This window comes from Zea mays, chromosome 3 (assembly GCF_902167145.1).
Source record: "Zea mays cultivar B73 chromosome 3, Zm-B73-REFERENCE-NAM-5.0, whole genome shotgun sequence".
NCBI lineage: Eukaryota > Viridiplantae > Streptophyta > Magnoliopsida > Poales > Poaceae > Zea > Zea mays.
This window is the reverse complement of record NC_050098.1, coordinates 63,169,025-63,191,648: the sequence shown is the minus strand read 5'-3', so window position 1 is coordinate 63,191,648 and position 22,624 is coordinate 63,169,025. Positions and strand designations below refer to the sequence as shown.

Below are 22,624 nucleotides of genomic sequence, written 5' to 3'. Positions count from 1 at the left end.
TATGAAAAGCATGGTCGGACAAAGGTTGAACTAGTTCCGAAGCTACGCGCAAGGAAGCTTTGGCTCAGCAGCAGAAAAAAGAAACCGACTTAAAGAGGAAAATGCTATCTAGTTCTCGATAGATTGTCCTTAAGTCAATAGTAAACATAAAGAGCATGAATGTAATTTTACACAGGCTGCGCCCTGTGCCTATAAATAGATGAACAGTACCCCCGTACTGTTCACGCTGACTTATATTCACTCTTGCGTCACGCTTGGACTTTTGCCTTCTGTTAAGCCGAAAGTACAAATGTAATTCAATATTTTTCATATTCATTCATGATGATATAATAAAGATATTAATGGTGTTATATGATTATTAATGTTATTTCTCATGTTTCATATGCTTCTACTTCCATTAATATACACTGTTATGATGAAGGTACATCCTTAATAACCTTCGTCTGAAGATCATTATATCTTAAAGGAGATAATGCGTCGAAAGACGAAGGACATTAACAATTAATATTTTGTGTTGTCTTTTTTTACTTATAGCATCTGAAAACAAGTCTCCAAGAATTTGAATATAACGACGAAGATTGCCTATAAACAAATGAAGGAACCGGCACAAGTCATTTTTTTTTATAGAGTGCGGGTGAGGAGATGACCAATATCTCCGATCATTGCGTACCTGTCAACGGTCCACGGTCCACGCCTCCACGGCCACCACTCCAACAGGTTCCTTCATTTTTAGCACGCCATTTCCCTTCTCCATTGCGACTGCGCGGGGGTAATTAAACATAACGAACACGCGCACAAAAAATATTGACAAAAACCGGAGGGGTAAAAGGGGAAAGGCCACGGCCGCCTGGAGGAGCGAGAGGGCGGAAGAGGGGAAGCGGCAGCCGCAGGCCCGCAGCTCGTCGATGGTGGTTAGGGTTTCGCCGCCCGCACCCTCGACCAGCTGAAGAATCGCCCGGTGGTTGAAGAGGCTCGCGCCTCGCCCTACAAGGCTCCAAGGGAAGAGGGGATAGACAGCGGCGGACCGCGGCGTGCGGCTGATGGCCGAGCAGGAGGGGAGGGACGCGGAAGCGGGGGGCGATGCCGCGGCCGCAGCGGTGGCGTCGCACACCAGCAGCATGCAGGTGAGGTCTCCCCTCCGTACTTCTCAGTTGCTCTCTACGATTCTGGGAGCTTCACGATGCGTAGATCCGCTCGCTGCCATTTGATTGACTAAACCTGCGTACTTTGCGCGCCTTGATTTTAGTTTGTTAGCGCGTAGTGGGTTCGGGAAGGGAGCTGTCGGGAATTTTGCATGGGGAGTTGGGGACGGTGGGGAATTTCTAGGGGGCCAACCGTTCCTTAGATCGGAGTTAGCTGCTCTTGGAGCTGATAATTTAGTGTTTCGAGAGGGATTGTGTATGCTTCTTTCTCGGTGAACTTCAGCAATGAGACAGTCAATAAAAAACTTCAGCAATGAGCGAACTATCATAAGGTTTGGTTTTTATTCATGAGGAATAGGTTGGTATCGATTTTTGTTTTTTGTGCAATCTGTACCAGCACCTGCATGTTTGGAACTAGTGAGGCCTGCTTTACTTGGTTTCCTACTTTCTGTCAGTGAACTTATTGGTGAATGGTGATAGTCGTATTGGTGATAGTTGCGATGTGAGCAGTTTGGACATGTGTATTAAGCCTTGTCTTTACTTTGTAGCATGATGAATTACCAATTTAAGCGAAGAAGAATGTGCCTTGAGCATGTATGTAATCACTACCCATATCATTACGTCAACGTTGGACATGTTTGATTGAATCATATATTGATACAAATGCCAGTATATATCAGCTGCTACTGTTTTTTGGTTATTTCTATGCCGGCAGTAGTATCCTTCTATCTTGAAAACTGTAGAGTTTGCCCATCTGATCTGAAATTTTATGTACAATCAAAAGTTCCAGCATAGGTGGATGTGATCTACATTGATAAACCCAACATCCATCATTTGATTATATGTACATGTACTGGTGTAATTTTGTTCCTCTGAATCCAAATATCCCAGCTTCATTGGAGAAAAAAAATTCGACTTGGTATTTGCAGCACTCCTGAAAAGACAATATTACCATGCAATTTGGTAGTTTGACCTAAAAGAAAGACAATAAAAGGAACTCTTGATGCTCCTTTTTAGTGGCTGTTGTGTATTTCAGAAAGATCAGCTTGTGATGCCTGCCAGCTGATCTATGATCATATTTGTATCTGTAGTTATACTACCCAATCCAAGTATTGGTCACTTCAATATTAAACAATCCCTGACAGCCATGATTTTTTAGACATCATTCCCATGGACTAAAGCATATGTGATGAATGCTTCACTAGCACATATTTTTTTATTGTGGATAAGAGGCCCCTGCAACAGCATGTCATTAGGTCGAGGTGCAGCAGAGATACAAATGATAGCAATGTACGACAGTAGCTGGGCATATTATGGGAGAGTCTAGAGGGCATATCCAGTGCAGCAGAGATGGATAACAGAGTGACAGTGTAGCCACATCAAGAGTCCCAATAGAAGTCTTAGCATTGATATGATTAGATCAATTCTTGCATTTAGGAATTTGTAATTTTTGATGAGTCCTGACTGTGTTGGTTATTGGTCCAAGTGAAGGTTTGATTTGTGTTAACTAGTAGCCTTTTTATGTCCTCTATAGAGGAGGTCCACATGTATAATATAATGTTGGGGAAAGGGCCTCTAACTAAGTTGGTTAGGTGGTCTGAGTAGTACTCCTCAGGTCCTGAGTTTGACTCTCCGTGAGGGCTGATTTGGTGGACAGGGATCACGAGGGGATCCATGGGGGGCTCCCCCATGGATCCCCTCGTGATCCCTACCCACCAAATCAGCCCCGAGAGTGAATTTTAGGCTGGGTTTAAAAAAAAATCCCCTTGACTATCTCACATCAAAGCACAGGTTTAAGGCTTGGCCCTGGTCGTGGCTGTTCTCACATGGGCTACGGTGCCGTTGTGTATGAGTAGAGTAGAGGTTCGGGGTTTTTCTTGACCCGCACGAGGTCTTTCTATATATATGATGCCTAGGGGATGTCTTACCTTCCGTAGGTCAATTTTTTTATAATATAATGTTGAAACATTCTTTCGTTGTCTGTCTCTCAAGCCCTTGAGTTTTCTCTACTAAGCTATATTTATCTGTCTCATACAAACCTTAACCCCATTCAGCCTTGTCTTTTGGTCCACTTCTCCATGTCGGTCCAATGCACGCCAAAGTTCTTATCAAGTTTGGTGCATTTAACACAATTCTATGGGCGATGCATGACTTTGAAATGTTCTGGAAAAACAGACACAAACTTGGTATGAATATAGAAGTACGCTAAGGAGAAAAGTCTCTTCTGCTGATTGGTTGTCACTTACTATGCAGCATGGATATGGATAAGTGCATAGGAAGGATACAAATATGACATTTTTCCAAAAAACCTGATATGTCGATATGATAATTAATTTTTAAAATGAATAGATAATAATGCATATTAAAATTATGAAAGTAGCAAATTACCTTGCAATAGCAATTACTGGCAAAAGCAGGATTGGATTACCAGAACTTGCACAAAAACAAATATAAATGAATGTATTACTGACAATGTTATCAGAATGTATGATTGAGACTAGTCATAGGACCAGATCAGACGACTAATCATGATTAGTCATCAATCGGGGTTGATTAGTCGGTCCTAGTCGGCTAGTTGGACATTTAGTTCCCCATGTGCCTAAGCATGATCATAATAAATTGGCAATAGGAAGAGGCAAGCAGCCAAACACAGTTAGAGTCCAACCATGTATGCTGTAGTTCTTGGAGGATAGGTATTGCTGCTCGACTCCTCCAGGTCTAGGCTGCAGGCCCCAGAAGGGGACAAGGAAGAGATGGGCTAAGGCAGGACGCTCTGGTGTGGGAGAGGCGGGCGGAGGCTGGAGGACCAGGCAATGGCAGAGGAGAGGTGGGCCTTGGTTGGAGGACAAGGCCTTGATGGGGAGAAGCAGACAGAGGCAGGAGAAAAAATGAGTGCAGGGTGGAAAAAGGCGGTAGATGCGGCTGGGGATGCTCCACCATCTCTTCATAGCATACTAACTATATATACTAAACTACTTCCCACAAAAAAATTCTTGGGCTGGCCCAATTAGTAATCCAGATGACCTGATTAGATGTAATTAGTCATCAATCATCATCTCTTATTGAGCAGTGCAGCTGCAATATCATAATTAGTTTCCGTATTTGACCAATAAGCTCAGTCCTTCTTTAATTTTAAGAAACTTATTTGTCTTATGTTCTGTATACTATTTATCCCTTTACTACATATGTACTATAAATGATGGTTACAATTCTAACTGTTCCAGCGTGTCAAAGTATACCGTTTGGCTGATGGTGGGAAGTGGGACGATCAAGGAACAGGTTATGTTTCTATTGATTACATTGAGGTATGAAAAATTTCTTTGCTAATATGTGTGGCACCTATTATTTCTTATTTATGGCTCTACCTAATTCTGACACTTTCTCCTGATTTGTTTTGGTAGTGCCCAAACATTTGTTTGCCTCTTAAGTCTTAATCTACTTTCAGTTTTGCTGAGCATCTCCAACGGTTTCCGAAAAATTAATTGGAAAATCAATGAGTTTCCAAGTGGCTGAAAAAACTGGAAGCACATATATTGTGTTTCTCCAACAGTTTTCAAAACTTAGCTCCTAAAATATAGAAGACAGTTTTGCTTTTGCATCAGGAATCCTAAACTGTTTCTAAATCACTCCAACCACTTTTATAATTTCTTTCTCTCTACTCTTTATTTTTCCCACATCCTTCCTCATCTAGATTGGCACATTGATACACACATGTATATTTCCATGTGATTGGATCGATACCAAGTGCAGAGAGATTGGGAGTTGAGATGGGGAATTGTTGGAGAGTTCTTTTCAATGTTGCTAAAAAGTCTAGATTGGGAGTGGGTTTTGGAAACACTTGGAAATGCACTTAGTACCTTGTTGCAACATGCTTCATTTGGTCCTCATGCTGTTTCCACAAATAATGAAAATATTAAATTTCCAACTTTTTATTTTTTTCAATGTCAAGGAAACTATAATGAAAATAGAAACCATTTTAATATTTCATACTGGGATGGTGATTTTTGGAACAGTGCACAGATGTAAAACTAAAGCAGTAGTTCAATACAAATGAAAATGAGCTCAAATTACTTGAAGGTGATTCATGGTCTCATGGATCAATGTCCCTGTGTAGAAGTAAAGCAATAGTTCAATACAAATGGAAGCAAGCAGAAAATACTTGTAGTCTATGGCACCATGGTATTCTGTCATTGTGTTATGATTTCTAATATGTGGGCTTACTTTTTGGACCTTATATGATTTATTCTTGGGTTGATTTCAGGGTTCAAAAGAACTAGGTTTGACTGTTTTAGATGAAGATGACAATGATACACTACTTATGCACAACATCACATCTGACGATATTTACAGAAAACAAGAAGGTGAGCTAACACAGTATCATTTTATGTTTGCGCTATTTTTTTTCTTTTTGCAAATTTCTAATACATTTTCTTTGTTAGAAACAATCATTTCATGGAGAGATCGTGAAGCAGCAACAGACTTAGCGTTAAGCTTTCAGGAAGCTGCTGGATGCTCCTACATATGGTGATGGATGCAAGAGCTATGGTGCAGTTACCAAGTTTTTGTTCAATTACTCCCTTTTGATTTATTTTTGTGTTCTTTGTTGGTGCTGTGCAGGGAACACATATGCGATATTCAGAGAAACCTTCAGTTCAGTAACCTTGGTGGTGAGTTTTTTAAAATCAGCGGTGGCTGTTTATTCATACCACACATATTTGCATGCTCTTTTCATCTTAAGCATGTCCTGCAGCTCTGGAAGTTGGTCCTCGTCAATCATCAGAATCTCTAGAAGCCTCTAGAATAATGCATTCTAATGGTACACCCCCTTTGCTGAATGTCCACTTGAGATTGTGGTATCTTTTCAAAAAACAATCATTTTGAAATTATTTTAAATCAATTTGCTGAAAATGTCTGTATTGGGGGCATAACAGAAAATATCTTACTGCCCATTTCAATGTAGGTGACTAGATTCTGGAGTGCTTGGTATGTGAATGAAAAGGCTTAGAAATGTGTCCTATGTTAGTATAGTTCATTAACCATTTGCTACTCTATTTTTGTACTTACTGTTAGCTTGATAACTAAAACAATTCTTTCCATTGTCCTAAAAAGTTCACAACAAATTTTGACCCTTAACGGCCTTATATAGAATTTCTATAATGTATCAAAGTCTTATTCAATGTATTATGCTGAGGAGCATTGTATTATCAGGTAATATTTTTTTTGAATGCAATCAAAGGTGGAAAATGTCCTTAGGACATCACTTTCTTAAATTGCCTGAGATGTTTGGCGAATGAAAGAATCATTCTTGAGAAGTATCATGCCAAAATGAAAAGGAAGTTCCTCAGCCCCATATACACTACAGAGAAAAAACTAGCCTATTTCTTCCACCTTTTAACTATGGTAGTATTAGATTAACAGACATCATCTGTAGTTATATTTCTTATGAAGGTGTGTTCAGATCATGTATAGAATAGCAGTGTAGTTAGGTATAAACTAATGGATTAAACATGACAATGCCAAATCCTGAAGTGATAAACACATGATTCACAAGGTCTTGAGAGTTATGGGCATGTTCTTCTGGGCTAATTGTGGTTCATTAACCTTTTGTTTTATTTTTGGTTTCTTCTCCACCTTTTTTCTTACACTTTCTTATGCAAACGTGTGAGCAATGGCTTGTGCTTTGCTCAGCTGCAGTTCATATTACTGCCCGCTTTGCTTAGCTGCAGCTTATATCATTGTCTAGCATATATGCATGTGTATTTTACCTCATCTAGTGTTTGTCTTACTATTGTTATGTCTACTAATCATTGACCCCTCTGCAGATGATTCATTCCGCTCTGCCAACGGCGGCGAATTCAGGGAGCTTCCTCCTGTTGAGTTGTCTAATCTTCCTTTTATTTTGAAGGTTGGATATTTTTGTGTTCTCTTATGAAAATGTTATTATTTGGCCTCTCAACACTTAGTAATATCATTTATTTATTTTATGTTTTGGTTCAATCTTTACTCTCTATCATTGGGACACTAGTAATATGCATTCTGTCTAGGCCGATAGTATAGTTTGCGCTTGCCTGATCATGTTTTTTTTAACTCGATATCTTGATAAATATATGTTGAAATTTGGTAGTCCCATACCTAGCTTTTGACTAGCTGCTTATTTTTCTATTTGTCTAGTGTAGCTCAGAGTGTGAAGGTAAAACTATTATTATCTGTTTTAATATGTAATTATTGATACTAGGGGGTGAAGGGGGTTGTGTGTTTGTTTGTGAATTGATACAGTTTTGGAACCAGTCTTGTCTATCTGCCTATTGAAAAAGGCATTGATGATATTGCTACTCGGATATGTACCTATTTCATAGAAATGACTACAACCTTTTACATACCTTTTGCTTTTGTTTTTTTTTGGGGGGGGGAGGGGGGGTCCATGGTCACAAAGAATGTTCAAGTAATTTTCAGTGATACGTTTATCAATAAGGAAATTATCATATCTTCTTTTGATGCTTGGGAGCTTAAATGAACTGATTCGAAAATACTGGTGACAATAATATGCAGACTGTATTGGAGGCTGGCATTACAGATCAGATGCACGTGGCAGAGTTGATAACACAAGATGTGAGCCATCTAAACTTTGCTATATCATGGTCACATATACAGAATGTATTGGATTCTTGTTAGCATTCTGCTAACTGTACTGTAAGATATTGCTTTCATTGAAACATCAACCGAACACATGTTACTCCCTAAACATAGACCATTTGTTTGGTGTACCATTTTCCTCTTCTTTTTTAAATATAATATAAAATTTGTGCTGCTGTAGGGGCTTCCCCTATAGTTTTCCCGGTAAATAATAATAATAATACAAAACACCTCACACCCATTATTGGGGGGGGGTGACCTTTCATTATATAGGCCAAGTAGGCACAATGGATAAGTACAAAAATAACAGACTATACATATCTGTACCCGCTCGCAGTCGCAGCGGTTGGCTTCTGAACGCAAATACTGGACCTAAAATCAGTAAATAATTGTGTAGGCAAGCCTTTGGTCATGATGTCCGCGTACTGATGAGAAGATGGAACATGCAGTGCATGGACTTGTCCAAGAGCGACCTTCTCGAGGACGAAGTGAATATCTATCTCGATATGCTTGGTGCGTTGGTGATGAACATGTAGACAACACTCACATTGTCTCAATAAATGACAGTCGCACGAGCAATCAGGATGTGGAACTTCTGAGAAGCTGTCGGAACCAGCAACATCCGACAACATGGGCGACTGCACGGTACACAGCCTCAATACTGGATCGTGAAACAGTGGTCTGTCGTCTGGATGACCAGGAGACCAAGTTGTCACCAAGGTAGACGCAGTAGCGGGATGTGGAGCGACTGTAGTCTGGACAACCGCCCCAGTCAACATCTGAATATGTTGTCAAAGAATCGACGGAGCCGGTGTCGATATGAAGCTCGAGGGAGAGGGTGCCCTTCATGTAGCGAAGAATCCACTTGATTTGTGCGAGATGGGGCTCGCGACGATCATGCATAAAGAGATAGACATGCTGAACCGTGTATGCCAAGTCAGGACCGGTCACGTCAGGTACTGAAGGGCACTAGCAAGATTCCGGTAGAGAGAGGCATCGGTCACAGGAGCGCTATTCGAAGCTGACAGCTTGGCACGAGTGTCCACATGAGTCTTGGTAGAGTGACACTCGGCCATGCCAACACGTTGAAGAAGATCCTGGGCATACCGTCGCTGGGACAGAAACAAGTCGCTGGACGATCGCGAGACGGAGATGTCGAGGAAGTGATGCAGGGTGCCAAGATCTGTCATGGCAAACTCCGAGTGGAGGCGTCCCATGATGGATGTCTTGAAGCAGTGTCGAGGAGGAGGTGGTGATGAATGTCGTCGACGTACAATTGAAGATATGCCGATGCAGTCCCCTCCTTGTAAACAAAGAGAGAGGTGTTGGAGATGGCAGGTATGAAGCCGAGACGCCGTATGTACGTGGCGAACCGTTGGTACTACGCTCACGGTGCCTGCTTTAGACAATAGAGAGACTCCTGGAGAAGCAAATATGGTTAGGAGCAGCGGGGTCAACGAAAACAGGAGGCTGCCGACAATAGACAATTTCTTCCAGTTGTTCGTGAAGAAATGCATTCTTCACGTCCAACTGATGGATTGGCCATCCACGAGAGACTGCAATACTGAGAACGACTCGGATCATGGCCTGTTTGACCACTGGACTGATTGGCCATCCACGAGAGACTGATATCCTTAACAGAAAAACCAAAGGAATCAAACTCTATGGAACAGTGATTGTCGCGTGTAAATTGACGAACAAATAGAAGGTTGTGAGTGAGTGATGGAACAACTAGGAGGTTCTTTAAATGAAAGGCGGAAAAATCTGTGTGGAGTGTGGATGAGCCGCGGTGAGTAACATGTAGAGAAGCGCCATTGTCAACAGTAATGGAAGAATGCGAGGGTAATTGACGGGAGAGCAGTATACCATCATTTGTCATCATGTGGGTGGAGACGCTGGAATCCATTGCCCATGGTCTGGGGTTCTGGAAGGATAGCTGATTTAGGGAAGCAATCAGCCTCGCTTGATCCCATGCCTGAGATGGCTGGGAAACTTGGAGAGGAGCGAAGGCGGTGTTAGCTTGAGGCCTAGGTCCTAGAAGGCCGGCCATTGGAGGACGCTACCCGTCTGCATTGCCAGGCGCCCAAGGCCCAGGGTTGAAGCAGATCCAAGGTCCGTTGGGGCGGACGTTCCCTGGTGCTGTATTCCACCGCCGTGTCCACTTGCGCCCCTGCCCCTGCCCCTGCCCTTCGTCCAGTGCTGTCCGCCGTTGCCCTTGGGCTTCCCATCGGTGGTACGGGGGGGTGGGAGCTGTTGGGGCAGCAAGGGTGGCCTGGGCAGGGGTGGAGTTGCTGTGACACCCACCCCGGGTAGTACAATTGGTGGTGATGAGGGCTGTGCTGGCAGCAACCTTGTTGTCATTGGCGAGGCGCAGTTCCTTGAAAGTGAGCATGGCGCGTGCTGCAGCGAAGGTGAGGAGGGCAGTGGCGTTGGCAATGATGTCGGCCGTGTTGGAAAATCGAGGGTTGAGACCATGAAGGAGGTTGAGAATGAGCTCAGAGTCCTTCACGGGATGACCGACATCACGGAGGGCGTCGACAGTGTTCTTCATGGGCTGGCAGTAGGTGACGATACTAGGATCACCCTGCTGCATGGAGTGAACTCGTGGTTGAAGAAGATTGCCTGAGGTTCAGAAGATGTTCTCGATGGCGACCCAAAGACTCCGAGCAGATTGGTCGTCATCTTCCATTGCGAGGTCGAGAACGGAGTCATCTATAGAGCTGAAGATCCAACTATCGACGCAGCAGTCCGCCTGATCCCAGTTAGTGTCGGTGGGATTAGCGGGGAGCGTCCCATCGATGTGCGATTTGAGGCTGAACTTGGCACACATGGATTTGAAGTGGGACGCCCACTTGCTGTAGTTGGAATTCTTCATCTCCAATGCATGGGAACATGTGATTTTACAGAGACAGTGGCATAGAGATGCACCATGACCACCGACGGCTATTAGAGTGGACACACTAACCAGTTCAACCCAAAAGCTTAAGCTATTAGGAGAAGGTAGTCAATCCACTTATACACTTCAACACCCGCACTCACTTGCAGCCAGAGAGAAAGACGCAAATGTGGAAATAAATGGGCTGAGGCACAAATTAAGCCTCTGTCAGGATTCGAACTTGATACCTCTGACTTTGATACCATGTTGGAGTGGACGCACTAACCAGTTCAACCCAAAAGTTTAAGCTATTAGGAGAAGATAGTTCATCCACTTATACACTTCAACAGTGGCTGGTGGTGTTGGAGATGATGTCGTTGGTGGCAGAGGATGAGGAGCTGGTGGGGGCTGCAGTCATCTGGAGCAGATTTGCTGCAGTGGAGGAGTGGGGGGAGGGTTGCGCTTGGAGGCATGGGGTAAGGGCAGCGGCGCCCCTGGATTGTACGAGCAGCCGGCTGCGCCTGGAGAAGAGTAGGCAGCCTGGGTGGCGGCGGCGGCGCCCTAGGGTTAGGCCCGGGTGCGGCTTGCAGCGGGGCGCAGGGTTGCTGTGCCTGGAGAAGGGGCGGCCACGCTTCTGGAGGGGAGGAGCAGCCAGCGGCCCGGGAGATGGTGGGTGCCTTGGAGGAGAAGAGCAGCCGGTGGTGGCCTGGGAGAGCGGCGGTGGCACCCTAGGGTTAGGGCTGGGGCTTGCAGAAGGCACAGGGGGGAGGGGGAGGGGTGGCAGTGGAGTGGTTTGGGCTAGGGTTAGGCCCGGTCTTACGATACCATGTAGAGAATAGGAAAAAACCTCACACCCATTATGGGGTGACCTTTCATTATATAGGCCAAGTAAGTACAATGGATAAGTACAAAAACAACATATCTCTAACAATTGCAAAGCCTACAGACGATGCATTTGTGCCCCCTTGTTAGCACTTTGGAAATAAGTAAAACTTGAACTTGTATCTGTTCAATTTTTAGGAAAATGCCTCTTGATATTGTGGCATCCATACTTTCTCTGTTGAAAAGTCATTATTGATGGGCTAGACACATCATATACTGCATTATTGGCCAAGACACTCACAGTTTGATTGTTCTTTTAGGTTTGTTATCTCACTCTTTCTTCGACATTAGATGAAATAATCTTATGTAGAGTTTTGTTTGTAGATAATGTTTAAGGACAGACCCAGTGCCGGTGGCTCCCACATGAGTGGGAGGCAAGCCTTTAGCCATGCATTTTTTGCAGAGAGGCTGTGTCAATCCCAGGACCTTTGGCTCAGTGGGAACTTCTCATCACTGTGCCAGGCCTGTCCTTTGCAGATAATGTTTAAGCAAGATTATTTTCCACATGCTAGTGTGTCAGAATATGTAGCAGTGGTCTAGGGAGCTATTTCTTTTCTTGATTAAATAATTGTCCTATTTCCTACACAACATGTCTTGGCATAAGATTTGTTACTCATCTCTTTCCATTCAAACAGAGATGTTTGCTTGAGTCTCACTGTTATGATCTGACTAGTTATTGTTGTATATTCATGTAAATGTAAGTAGTCAAATGTTTTCCAAATTCCAATGGCTGGTATAAAAAGGAGGAATTCAAATGGTGATGGTGATGAGAACATGTAATTGCAATCCAACTGCATGAATTTAATTATATGATTCTGATCTCATGTATGGGCGGGTGGTTTGATGAAATATGAGTCCAGTATGACTGATATGGATAGACAATGCTGGCTTGGTATTTTCTTCAAATATGATATATGGTGTCATTAAGTAAGAATGTTCTTATTACTTAAATAAACTGATTGATGGTGCTTTCCTGCAGAAATTCCCTCTTGACTCTTTTTGTTGGTTTGATGTGGATCAACATAATTAAGTGCCACTAAAACTTTGGAGAGAGCTGCATAACAAAAGATGCATAGAGTTGATTATGCCATTTTTTTGGGCATGAATTTTTTTTCTGACTTAAGTCTTGAGCTATTCTACATGCAAATTCGTGCAGAATGACTTTTTCCCAAAGATAGTGGACATTTTCAGAATGTGCGAGGATTTAGAGAACATAGATGATCTTCACATGATTTTCAAATTGGTCAAGGGAATAAGTAAGTACATGCATGTATTACAAGTGCACTTGTGTTTTTACACTCGTACTGATTATTAATTTTCATTTTGCAGTATTGTTGAACAGTCCATCGATCTTTGACAAGATTTTCTCTGATGAGTTTATTCTTGACATAATAGGTGCCCTTGAATGTATGCTATCTTCATTGTTTCCCCATGTTTCTCACATACCTTCATTACAGCATGCAATCATGTGATCTGATTATAGCTGCAATGGGTCGTCCAAGGTTGCTGGTTTCTTATTTTAACTAGATGTACTCTGTACAGATGATCCAGAGGTTCCAAGAGTGCAAAATCACCGTGCTTTTCTGAAAGATCATGTAGTTTTCAAAGAGGTATTTTGATTTTTTTGCACATGTCCTGCTTGAGAAGAAATGATTATTTAATGTATATATAACTATGTTTCTGCCACAGGCCATACGTATTGAAAATGTTTCTGTTGTTTCAAAGATTCATCAAACATACAGAATCGGCTATCTTAAGGTCAGGCTCTTCATAATTGTTAGCTACAGTAACTTCTATACTCCTTGATATATGTTAATATAGTCCTTTTACTTAGCCTCTTCTATGGCATGACATTTTTTGGGTGCATTTGCAGGATGTTATACTACCACGAATACTGGATGATGCCACTCTAGCAAGTCTGAACACAATGATACACTCAAATAATGCTTCGGTTAGTGTTTCTGCGGTTCCGCCTCACCCCAGTATTGGTATCCTTAAATTGTTTCCCATGTGTTACTTATGATATAATGATCTGCTGCAGGTTATTTCCCTGCTAAAGGATGACACACTCTTTATTAGACGACTATTTGCCAGGATGAGGTCATCAGATATTTCAATGGAATCAAAACGAGAATTGGTGAGAAGGCTTTGTTCTTGTTAGTATCTTCGCTTTTTAACTCACCATTGTAAATTATTAGTTAGCATCATCATAGTGCAATTGAGTTAGGTAGTTGAAGGATAATAAGGCGAGACTGCCCATTGCTGTTGGCATTGATGCAAATGATAATCTAGGACTGAAAATGTTACTATCTTCATGATTTTTGTTGATTTGTTTTGATGTTAATTTTCTAACAAGAGACAGCTGGATTAACAGGGCTTTGTTTAAGATCTGTATTATTTTTCCTTGAATGAATTATATAATTTGCTAAATTTGATTATTACCTGAGTTTAGTTGTTCTTTATAGGACCTTGGATGTTTAGGTTTTGCTTGCCTTGAGGGAATTCAGGTTAATGCTACACAAAAGTTTCATCACATAAAAAATGCCACTCAATATCTCCCAGACTTTTGTATGTGGCTTGCGCATTTTGGGCCCACCTCATTTCTAATGGAATTGCTCAAGATTTTGTCACATGCATTTGCTATCACAGAGACTCTCTTGTCTTTATGATTAGTTAATCTGAAGCTTGCTTGCTTTGCCATTCTGTTTGTCTTGCAATTACTGGAACCTGGATTGAAAGTGGAATTCCTTGGATCTCGTTTGTTGACCCTGCTAAAATGTTTCTGGTATTTCCAGGTTCTGTTCTTGCATGAATTTTGCACACTTAGTAAGAGTCTACCACTTGTTCAGCAACTGCGACTGTTTCGGTAGGTCCTTCAATTTCATTCTTCTTTCTTTCTACCTGTAAAGGCAACACAACACTGCCATGGTATTGTATCAATTCTCCAAATGTGTAAATGCATGGCTGCAGGCTATCTGTACTACAAAAACAAAAAGAAATATGACCATATAATACCGGTGTGCCTGAGCTTGGTGTTATCATTGTTTTCTCTGCCTGGCAGCCCTGTGCTTTGTCTCGCTATCATTTGACTTCAGATTGCTGAGGATCTTGTTATAGGTATATCAGGGGTTACCATTCAGATTTTTTACGTGTTTGTTACCTAGTACCTATAACCTTGAACCGTTGTCCGCACTACAATTAATACTTCAATAGATTGCATACAACCAACCCAATATACCTTACAGATTTGAAGACATTTGTGTTGCTCTGCTTTAGATAGCTGTGAACTCTTTTTGGTTGCCGGAATTCTTAGTAGCCAGGAGCTAACCACCAATTTTTTTTCAGGGATCTTTCAGGTGAAGGAGTTTTTGAAATAATTTCTGATGTGTTGCAGAGTCAAGATAGAAAAATCATTTCAGCTGGGTACTTATAAAAGAGTGCATTTATATGAGCATCTTTGTTGGCGAACCACATTTTGTTCAATGTTCTAACTGCAGTTTATTGCGAATGCAGGACAGATATCCTTATACTTTTTCTTAATCAGGACCCTAACCTATTGAGGTCATATATTGTCCAACAAGAAGGAAATTCTCTTCTAGGACTTCTGGTAAGTTGCAACTTCTTGGAGGTCTGAAATGTGCCGCTTTTATACAGTAACACTTATTCCATTGTTTGCGCTCACTCTGATTGAAACTGTAAATCATTTAGGATTCATCTTCATGGCTTTTGATTATTATTATTGACTTGAGTATACACAAAAGTAGGTAGATTTACAGCATAAGAGGGATATTAGTAAATTCACTATTAGAAAGTTTTTTCACGAACCCACAATGTGTCGTGGATTTGGGAACCGGGGACAATAAGATTTGTGTTCGGCAGGGATGCTAGCGCGGACTCACTCCGAATGGTGAGCCACGGGGGGCTCGGAGGTGGATCTGAGACAAGGGGGTTATACTGGTTCAGGCCGGAGCCCTAGTCCATTGTAGTGCTGACCGTGTATTACTTAGGGTGTGTTTGGTTTGACTTTTGGCTTTGACTTTTGTCTCTCTAAAAGCCAACCAAAGGGCTGGATCCAGGAAGCAGCTTTTTCTAAAAGCCGACTTTCTCGTAGTGCAAATCTGAAAGCACCCCTGGACCTGCTTTTAGTGGCTTTTCGGATGGAACTATGAAAACATATATCGAAGAATTTTTAACGACTTTTAGTGGTTTCCACCAAACGGTTTTAGCTTTTTAACAACTTACAGCCTACAGCAGCTTTTTCCACAGCTCACAGCCCACAACAACTTTTTTTACAGCCACAGCCCAACCAAACAGACCCTTAGAGCATGTTACAATTGGGTGCTTGTGTGCAGTTGTGAATGGATTGGATGTCGTGTGAAGATGGGGGTTGTCTTGCCTTTTTATAGCTCAAGGGTAGACTTTACAATGAGAACTTGTATTCTACCGGGGTGGAGTTCGGCCTTTTGCTTCTGGACCTCATGGCCCTTATGGTGTCGTCTGCTAGGTCGTGTGCCGCCGTACCCCTGGTATGGCGTCACGTCTTGTCCGTTCGCCATATGGTTTCTTGTAGCTATTCTGATATAGACGTAGCGGTGCTTGGTGGTCCTACTGAGTCAGCTTGAGGTGAGGTTTAGGGATGTCTTTGGTACAACTGCATCTTCCGTCATCCCCTTAGCGTCACCTTTCATCATACGTATGCCTAGTACGACGTATTGTCTTGTCCCTTCTGGCGTATGGGTCACTGTAGAGACCCCGATGCTGAGGTCCCTGCGCCTAGGGTTGACTGGTCCCACTGGTCAGCGGGGATACGTATCCATCGTCGTGCTTGATAGAGACCCTTCAGTACTGCTCTCACGGTCTTCTCTCCTGTAGAGGTGTTCGCCAGAGAGTCGGTTGTCGTCTTGCTGGGTTGCTCGGCAGGCAGGTTGATCGGCGGCCCCGTCTCGCCGGGTTGTTCGGTAGTGTTGCTTGGCGGGTGGGTTGGTCGGCAGTCCCGCCCCGCCGGGTTGCTCTGCGGGCGGGCTGGTCGGTTAGCGGGCCGTCTTTGGGAGGCCTTATGGGAAGTCTAACATCTATTATGTGCAGGCAACCACATGAAGAACTTGCACTTGCCAGATACCAAAACTTTTCCAAATTCAATCCCAAGGTCTGAAAAGGGCAGCCTCAACAAACAACCTCCCATATGCTGATTTTGCTGAGTATTTTCCATTTGTAAAGAAACACCATGTGTGAGAATCTTCAACCTTGGGCTGCAGTTCCACCTCTGAGAGGTCTCCAATAGTGAGTGCACCTTGAATATCTGAAATCAAGCTCTGTTCAATCAAAGCATCACATACTGTTCATTGCTTTGCTCACCTTTTAGAAAACAAACCAAACAAGTGAGGGACAAGGGATGATAAACAAGTAAGAGAAGGTCCCATAAATCAAGAAATTCAGCAATGACTGTAATAGAGAGTGCACCTTGGATATCTGAAATCCAGCTCTGTTCAGTCAAAGCATCACAGACTGTTCATTGCTTTGCTCACCTTTTAGAAAACAATCCAAACAAGTGAGGGAAAAGGGATGATAAAACACTGACTGTGCAGCCAATTATCAGTCCAAAAAGTGTGTTCTTTGACAACAATCCTTTTTATAAATATCATAATTCTATAGAAGGGAGGGGTCAAATTTCAATATTGTAGACTGTGTTTATGTCCAAAAGTAGTTATACCCTGATCAGAGGGAGTAGCATTTTGAATATATGAATCTGCTCATTTATCTGAAGTGGAGTGCAACTGTGCATTTCTTATCTCAAAATTTTTAAACAAGAAATAATGTCAAACCCTTTTTGGAGATCTGAATATGTGTTTTTCTAGTGATATAACAATAAAACAAAAGTATCTATCTGTCAGTGACTTCATTTTCTCTTGGTTGCAATTTACTTGAAGTGAAATGAAAGATGCCCAAACTTGCCCTCATTTTCTCAATGGTACTGTATTATTATTTCTTCCTAGTCATGCTCTGTTTACAATTGCAATGCTATTTTTTAGGTTAAAGGCATGGTAACTGACTTCAGTGAGGAAATGCACTGCCAGTTTCTAGAAATTCTACGCATATTGATGGATTCTTTTACTACGTCTGGAGCACATGTAAGTTACATTTTTTTACCAAACTGAGTTTAGGTTACATATTGACGTTCACATTATCTCTTGAGTTTTCAAGTCAGACGACTTGCTGGTGGGTGACCGACATGGGCAATTAATCACGATTAGTCGGGTGATTTGGCGATTAATCGTGATTGGTCCAAACCGACTTGGACGATTAATCGTGACTAATCGAGATCAATCGGACGACTTGAAAACATTTGGCTCACATATCTTGTAATCCGTGATATTTAATTGATAAAATTCTTTGGAACTCCACTACTATACAACCATGATATGGTAGAAGTTTTCAACCTTTAATTTCAGTATGGTGATGTGGACTGTGTTTATAGTACTCCAGTATTGCACATCCCTACCAATACAATCTGTTGAATGATTCAGTTATTAATTATGCGATGTTAAATTATAAAAATTATTGATTGCTTCTCTCTTCTAGGTTACCCATTGTCATTGCTTCCACTTTGCTTATCTCTGAACTCTGATGGATAGTTTGCTATTGCTGTTTTTCCTTCTTAATATAATGATACAGGTCTCCTTGTGTTTGAGAAAAGTAATTGCTGTTTTTTTTGTAACTTACGTGGTGGTAGATTATGGTAATTTTTCAACATATTGTGATGAAAACTTGAATTCTGTTAAAATGTCTGAAGTTCACAAATTCTTCTGACCTGATTTAGCTGCACTAAATTTCATTCCCTTCTGCAGAGAGACGTAGTTATTGAGATTTTCTACGAAAGACATCTTGACTATTTGGTTGATGTAATAGCATCCTCTTGTCCCCCGAGGAGCTTGTCTCGATCATCATCTAACTCGGTACATGTTGGTGGAAATGCTGAAGGACACTGTATCAAGCCTGAGATTTTGTTAAATGTTTGTGAACTGCTGTGCTTTTGTGTTGTTCATCATCCCTACAGAATTAAGTACTGCTCTGTACAAACTTCCATTATACCATGATCTTCTATGATCTTTATATGCATGTTCCTAAATGTTTCTTAATCTTGTATAGGTGTAATTTTCTTATGAACAATGCTATCGAGAAAATCCTTACATTGACTCAACGAAGGGAGAAGTTTTTGGTTGTAGCAGCTGTTAGATTTATGCGTACTATTATATCCAGAAATGTAAGATTTATGATTTTTGATTTTTTTTCTTGTTACATTGTTAGAAAATTCGAAGTTCCCTTGAAGTTATGCACTATGATGGTTGAAGTATTCCTCAATGTATCCTAGCTTTTGCAGAGCTCTTTTTATGGTAGATATAGTTTCTGTCCACTAATGATGTGCTATTTTAACTTTCAAATATAAGGTATACGCTATTACCAGGCATTGCATTTTAACTTTAGCACAATAGTTTCCTGCAAAGAACTGTTCTTGGGTAGTATCTGCAGGATAATAGCTTGTCTGCTTTAATGACACCATGATTTCCTGAATTAATTGTTTATTCGTGATTTAAACCAAACCCCAATATTTGTCATTGTTTAATTGCTTTATTTGCTGAATTCTCAGTACAACTATCTGGGCATATATATATTTCCACTCATGATTTGGCTAACTAACTGATCCCCATTTCGTTTGTTGATTAAACAAGCAGCTAGGCATCATTCTTGTATCCCACTTGATATATCCTCTATATTTTGTAGGATGACCATCTCATTCGCCATGTTGTGAAGTTCAACTTGCTGAAACCAATAATTGATGTCTTTGTTGACAATGGGGAGAGATATAACATGCTACATTCAGGAGTACTCGAATTGTTGGAATACATACGGAAGGTACGTCTTCAGGTTGCCACTTTGATTTTTTTTTTATTTTACTTGGTTGCCACTTTGATTTTTTTTTATTTTACTTGGTTGCCACTTTGAATTCTGGCATTTACTTTGCCACCATGGATTCTGCCTTATGCACTGGATACTTACCTGCAGGAAAATATAAAAACTCTCATTATCTATGCTATTGAGTCTTTCTGGGATGAACTTGCCATCTTTGAACACTTTGGAAGTATTCAGGCCTTCAAACTCAAGTATCAACAGGTTCAACCATGTCTTGTGTACTATTGCATCCCATGTTGAGCTTTTGACAAAATGATAATTTTCATACTGCTAACACAGAATCTTAGTTTCTGCCTACCTTATGCATTATTTAGTGAGATGGCCTCTCTTTTGTTTCTTCCTTTTTTTGACAAGTACCTGGAGAGCGCTGAACCAAGGTTGAATGCTAGTGTGCCTGACATGAGAAAGAAGGCAGAACAAAGAGGTCTTGAGAAGGAAGAGGAAGACTACTTCAATGAGGACAGGTTTGTTATTGTTTTCTTACTTCCCAGTGATTTCTTCATTATTTTAGCAATATAGACGAGATTAGATATTCCAGGGTGCAAATATGTTTTGATTATACGGTGAATTTGCAAGTTAAATGATATTTGTTCTTTCTAGTGATGAAGAAGATTCAGGCTCCGGCCGGCGGGCTAAACATGCACAGAACCAAAATAACAAGCCTAAGTCCAAGGTCCCCAATGGAAGTGAAGCTGATGACACTGATGGCGCCTCTAGGTATTGTTTCTTCAGATAGTCTGAGATGATTTTGAGTTCCCATGTGGTAGCTTATATCTGTTGTATTCCTGTCTCATGTTGCCTATATTAATGACAATCTTGAAAATAATGTCATGCAGAAGCAGAACTCTATATGTAGTAGTTTGATTTGTTAATATTGGTTGCTTCAGTATTGATCTCTTCTTTTTCAGGCCTAAATCTGCTGGACTTGTGGACTATGACGATGATGACGATGAGGACTTCAATCCACCACCAAAGGAGCCTTCTAGGCCTGCAGAGGATGATGTGCCCTTAAACATATCCCCGTTGAAGCGGAAGCCAGTGAATGCAGTGGATGGGAAACATTCAGACGGAGAGGGTCGCAGGAGGCAAAAAATAGAAACTAGAATTAGTTGTGCTAAAATTGCTGCTGTTACTAGTACAGCTATTAAGCACACAGATCTACAAAACAAGTATGCTTCCCACTTGCTTACGTCAGCCACACCAAGTACTGAAGCCAATGGTATTTTTAGTGAACATGGTACTAACTATGAGGAGCAACAACATCCTATGGAGAACACAGAAACTTCACGACAAACTGGTGGTGATTGTATAAAAGATGTGGGCAGTATGTCTCCCGAGAAGGCCGTAAATACTACCAATACAAGCGATTCGGAGCCTTATTCAGTAAGATGACTACTACACAGCTGGTTGGTCCATGTACCCATCCTGTGCTGTGGTCAACAGGAAGGAATCAGAATGTGTTTGGCTCCAAGCGCTGAATGCATCGATATCATGCTGGAAACATGATTGGAGGTGACATAGATTGCAGCTACCTTTACATCTCAAGTAAAATTCCAGTTACCCCTTTTTGCGCCTGTAAAGTTAATTTTCCGCAAGGACAGATCTGACAAACATGATAATAGGAATGACTGTAGATTCGAACATTGGATGGGCCTTGCTCCTGCTGCTGCGCTCGCTATTGTATCGGTTTATGAGCCAACGTAGTAGTGAATATGTGCCTTCAACTTTATTTTTCTCCACAATTATTGATACTGTTGTAAAACAAGTAGGAAGGCATAGTTTATGTTGAATAGCGTTTTTGCAAGACTTTGTGCTAACTCACCTATATGATTGTAATTTGTTGGTTAATAGTTTTGGTCGGACATGTTACGTTGGATAATTAATCTGGTCTTGTGATAGAATAATTTATGCAGAATTTTTTCTTTGTTAAGCCAAATATGTTGTGCACATTTGACACAAACTACTACGGTAGAATTTCAGAAGTGAATAATGTTCGATGTATTGAGATCTGGGTTATGGAGTTTATGTTGAATAGCGTTTTTGCAAGACTTTGTGCTAACTCACCTATATGATTGTAATTTGTTGGTTCATAGTTTTGGTCGGACATGTTACCTTGGATAATTAATCTAGTCTTGTGATAGAATAATTTATGGATAATTTTTTCTTTGTTAAGCCAAATATGTTGTGCACATTTGACACAAACTACTAAGGTAGAATTTCAGAAGTGAATAATGTTCGATGTATTGAGATCTGGGTTATGGATGACAGGTGTACTTGCGAGAATTGCAATGGTATCCTACTGCTCCAGAACAGGTTCACTAAATGATGCTGTGATCCATTAAAAAAACTATTTGCTCTTTTTATGATTTCAATATCTGTCACTATTTGTTAGGTTTATCCACGGCTTGAGAAATGTGAAAACATTACACAGGTAAACATGGTCACTCCATCCGCAAAGAAGAATCATGTGTTCAACCAGTGTCAATTCAACAGAATAAAGAAGAATCATGTGTTCAACCAGTGTCAATTCAACAGAATAATCTGTTCAGCAGTTTGCTTTATCCGTGCTCATTGTACTACGAACCTCCGCCGTCTACTTGAATATCAAGCCTCCACGGGCAGCAAAGAATGGCGCAAATTATTGAGACTCGACAGCAATGAGCTTGATCAGTATGTTCAGGGACGGTCCGGAGGTGTCCTTGAGGGGGTCGCCGATGACGGCAGCTTTCTGAGCGTGCGACCCAACCGAGGCTATATCTAACAAACTGCACTATGTAAACAGTCTACATTGTAAAATAATATTTTACACGGTTATATACACTCTATTTAAGCATGATCTTAGTGTGGTTGTTTAAACATGGTCTTAGTGTGGTTGGATGCACCACTTGCCCTTGTTAACAAGGCCCGTGTTAACAAGGTGAAAAAAAATAACTTCAGATGTATGTCTTGAAATAGTGCCAAACCACATACATTAACAAAGGGTGTGCATTGCTAGAGGTAGACTGAGTCATCGGTTTTTTGTTGGCGGGTTGCAAACTTCGGATACGAACAATGTTTATGGATACAAACGAAGACGACAAAAATAAAGCCTTCTATTCCATATAAGTTGAGATAGGCTAGAGTT

The 22,624-nt window shown here is 41.3% G+C and overlaps 1 protein-coding gene across 3 annotated transcripts; it reads left to right on the top strand.

The window, feature by feature from the left end:
* The first annotated feature begins 760 nt into the window (after nucleotides 1–760).
* On the top strand, nucleotides 761–21,501 carry LOC103650148 (serine/threonine-protein phosphatase 4 regulatory subunit 3B). 3 transcript variants are annotated; one of them, XM_008675793.3, is made up of 25 exons: nucleotides 761–1,124; nucleotides 4,367–4,447; nucleotides 5,404–5,503; nucleotides 5,582–5,666; nucleotides 5,760–5,809; nucleotides 5,893–5,958; nucleotides 6,965–7,047; nucleotides 7,692–7,751; nucleotides 12,689–12,788; nucleotides 12,862–12,939; nucleotides 13,075–13,142; nucleotides 13,222–13,290; nucleotides 13,406–13,483; nucleotides 13,574–13,669; nucleotides 14,328–14,398; nucleotides 14,878–14,955; nucleotides 15,046–15,139; nucleotides 17,562–17,660; nucleotides 18,378–18,592; nucleotides 18,679–18,793; nucleotides 19,312–19,443; nucleotides 19,594–19,701; nucleotides 19,855–19,964; nucleotides 20,101–20,217; nucleotides 20,409–21,501. In XM_008675793.3, the coding sequence occupies exons 1-25, from the start codon at nucleotides 1,041–1,043 to the stop codon at nucleotides 20,890–20,892; spliced, it is 2,721 nt and encodes a 906-aa protein (XP_008674015.1). In that variant the 5' UTR covers nucleotides 761–1,040; the 3' UTR covers nucleotides 20,893–21,501. The 3 variants fall into 3 exon arrangements, with proteins under 3 accessions (XP_008674015.1, XP_020405813.1, XP_020405812.2); XM_020550223.2 differs by lacking the exon at nucleotides 761–1,124 and adding an exon at nucleotides 1,694–1,736; XM_020550224.3 differs by lacking the exon at nucleotides 5,893–5,958.
* The last annotated feature ends 1,123 nt before the right edge of the window (nucleotides 21,502–22,624 follow it).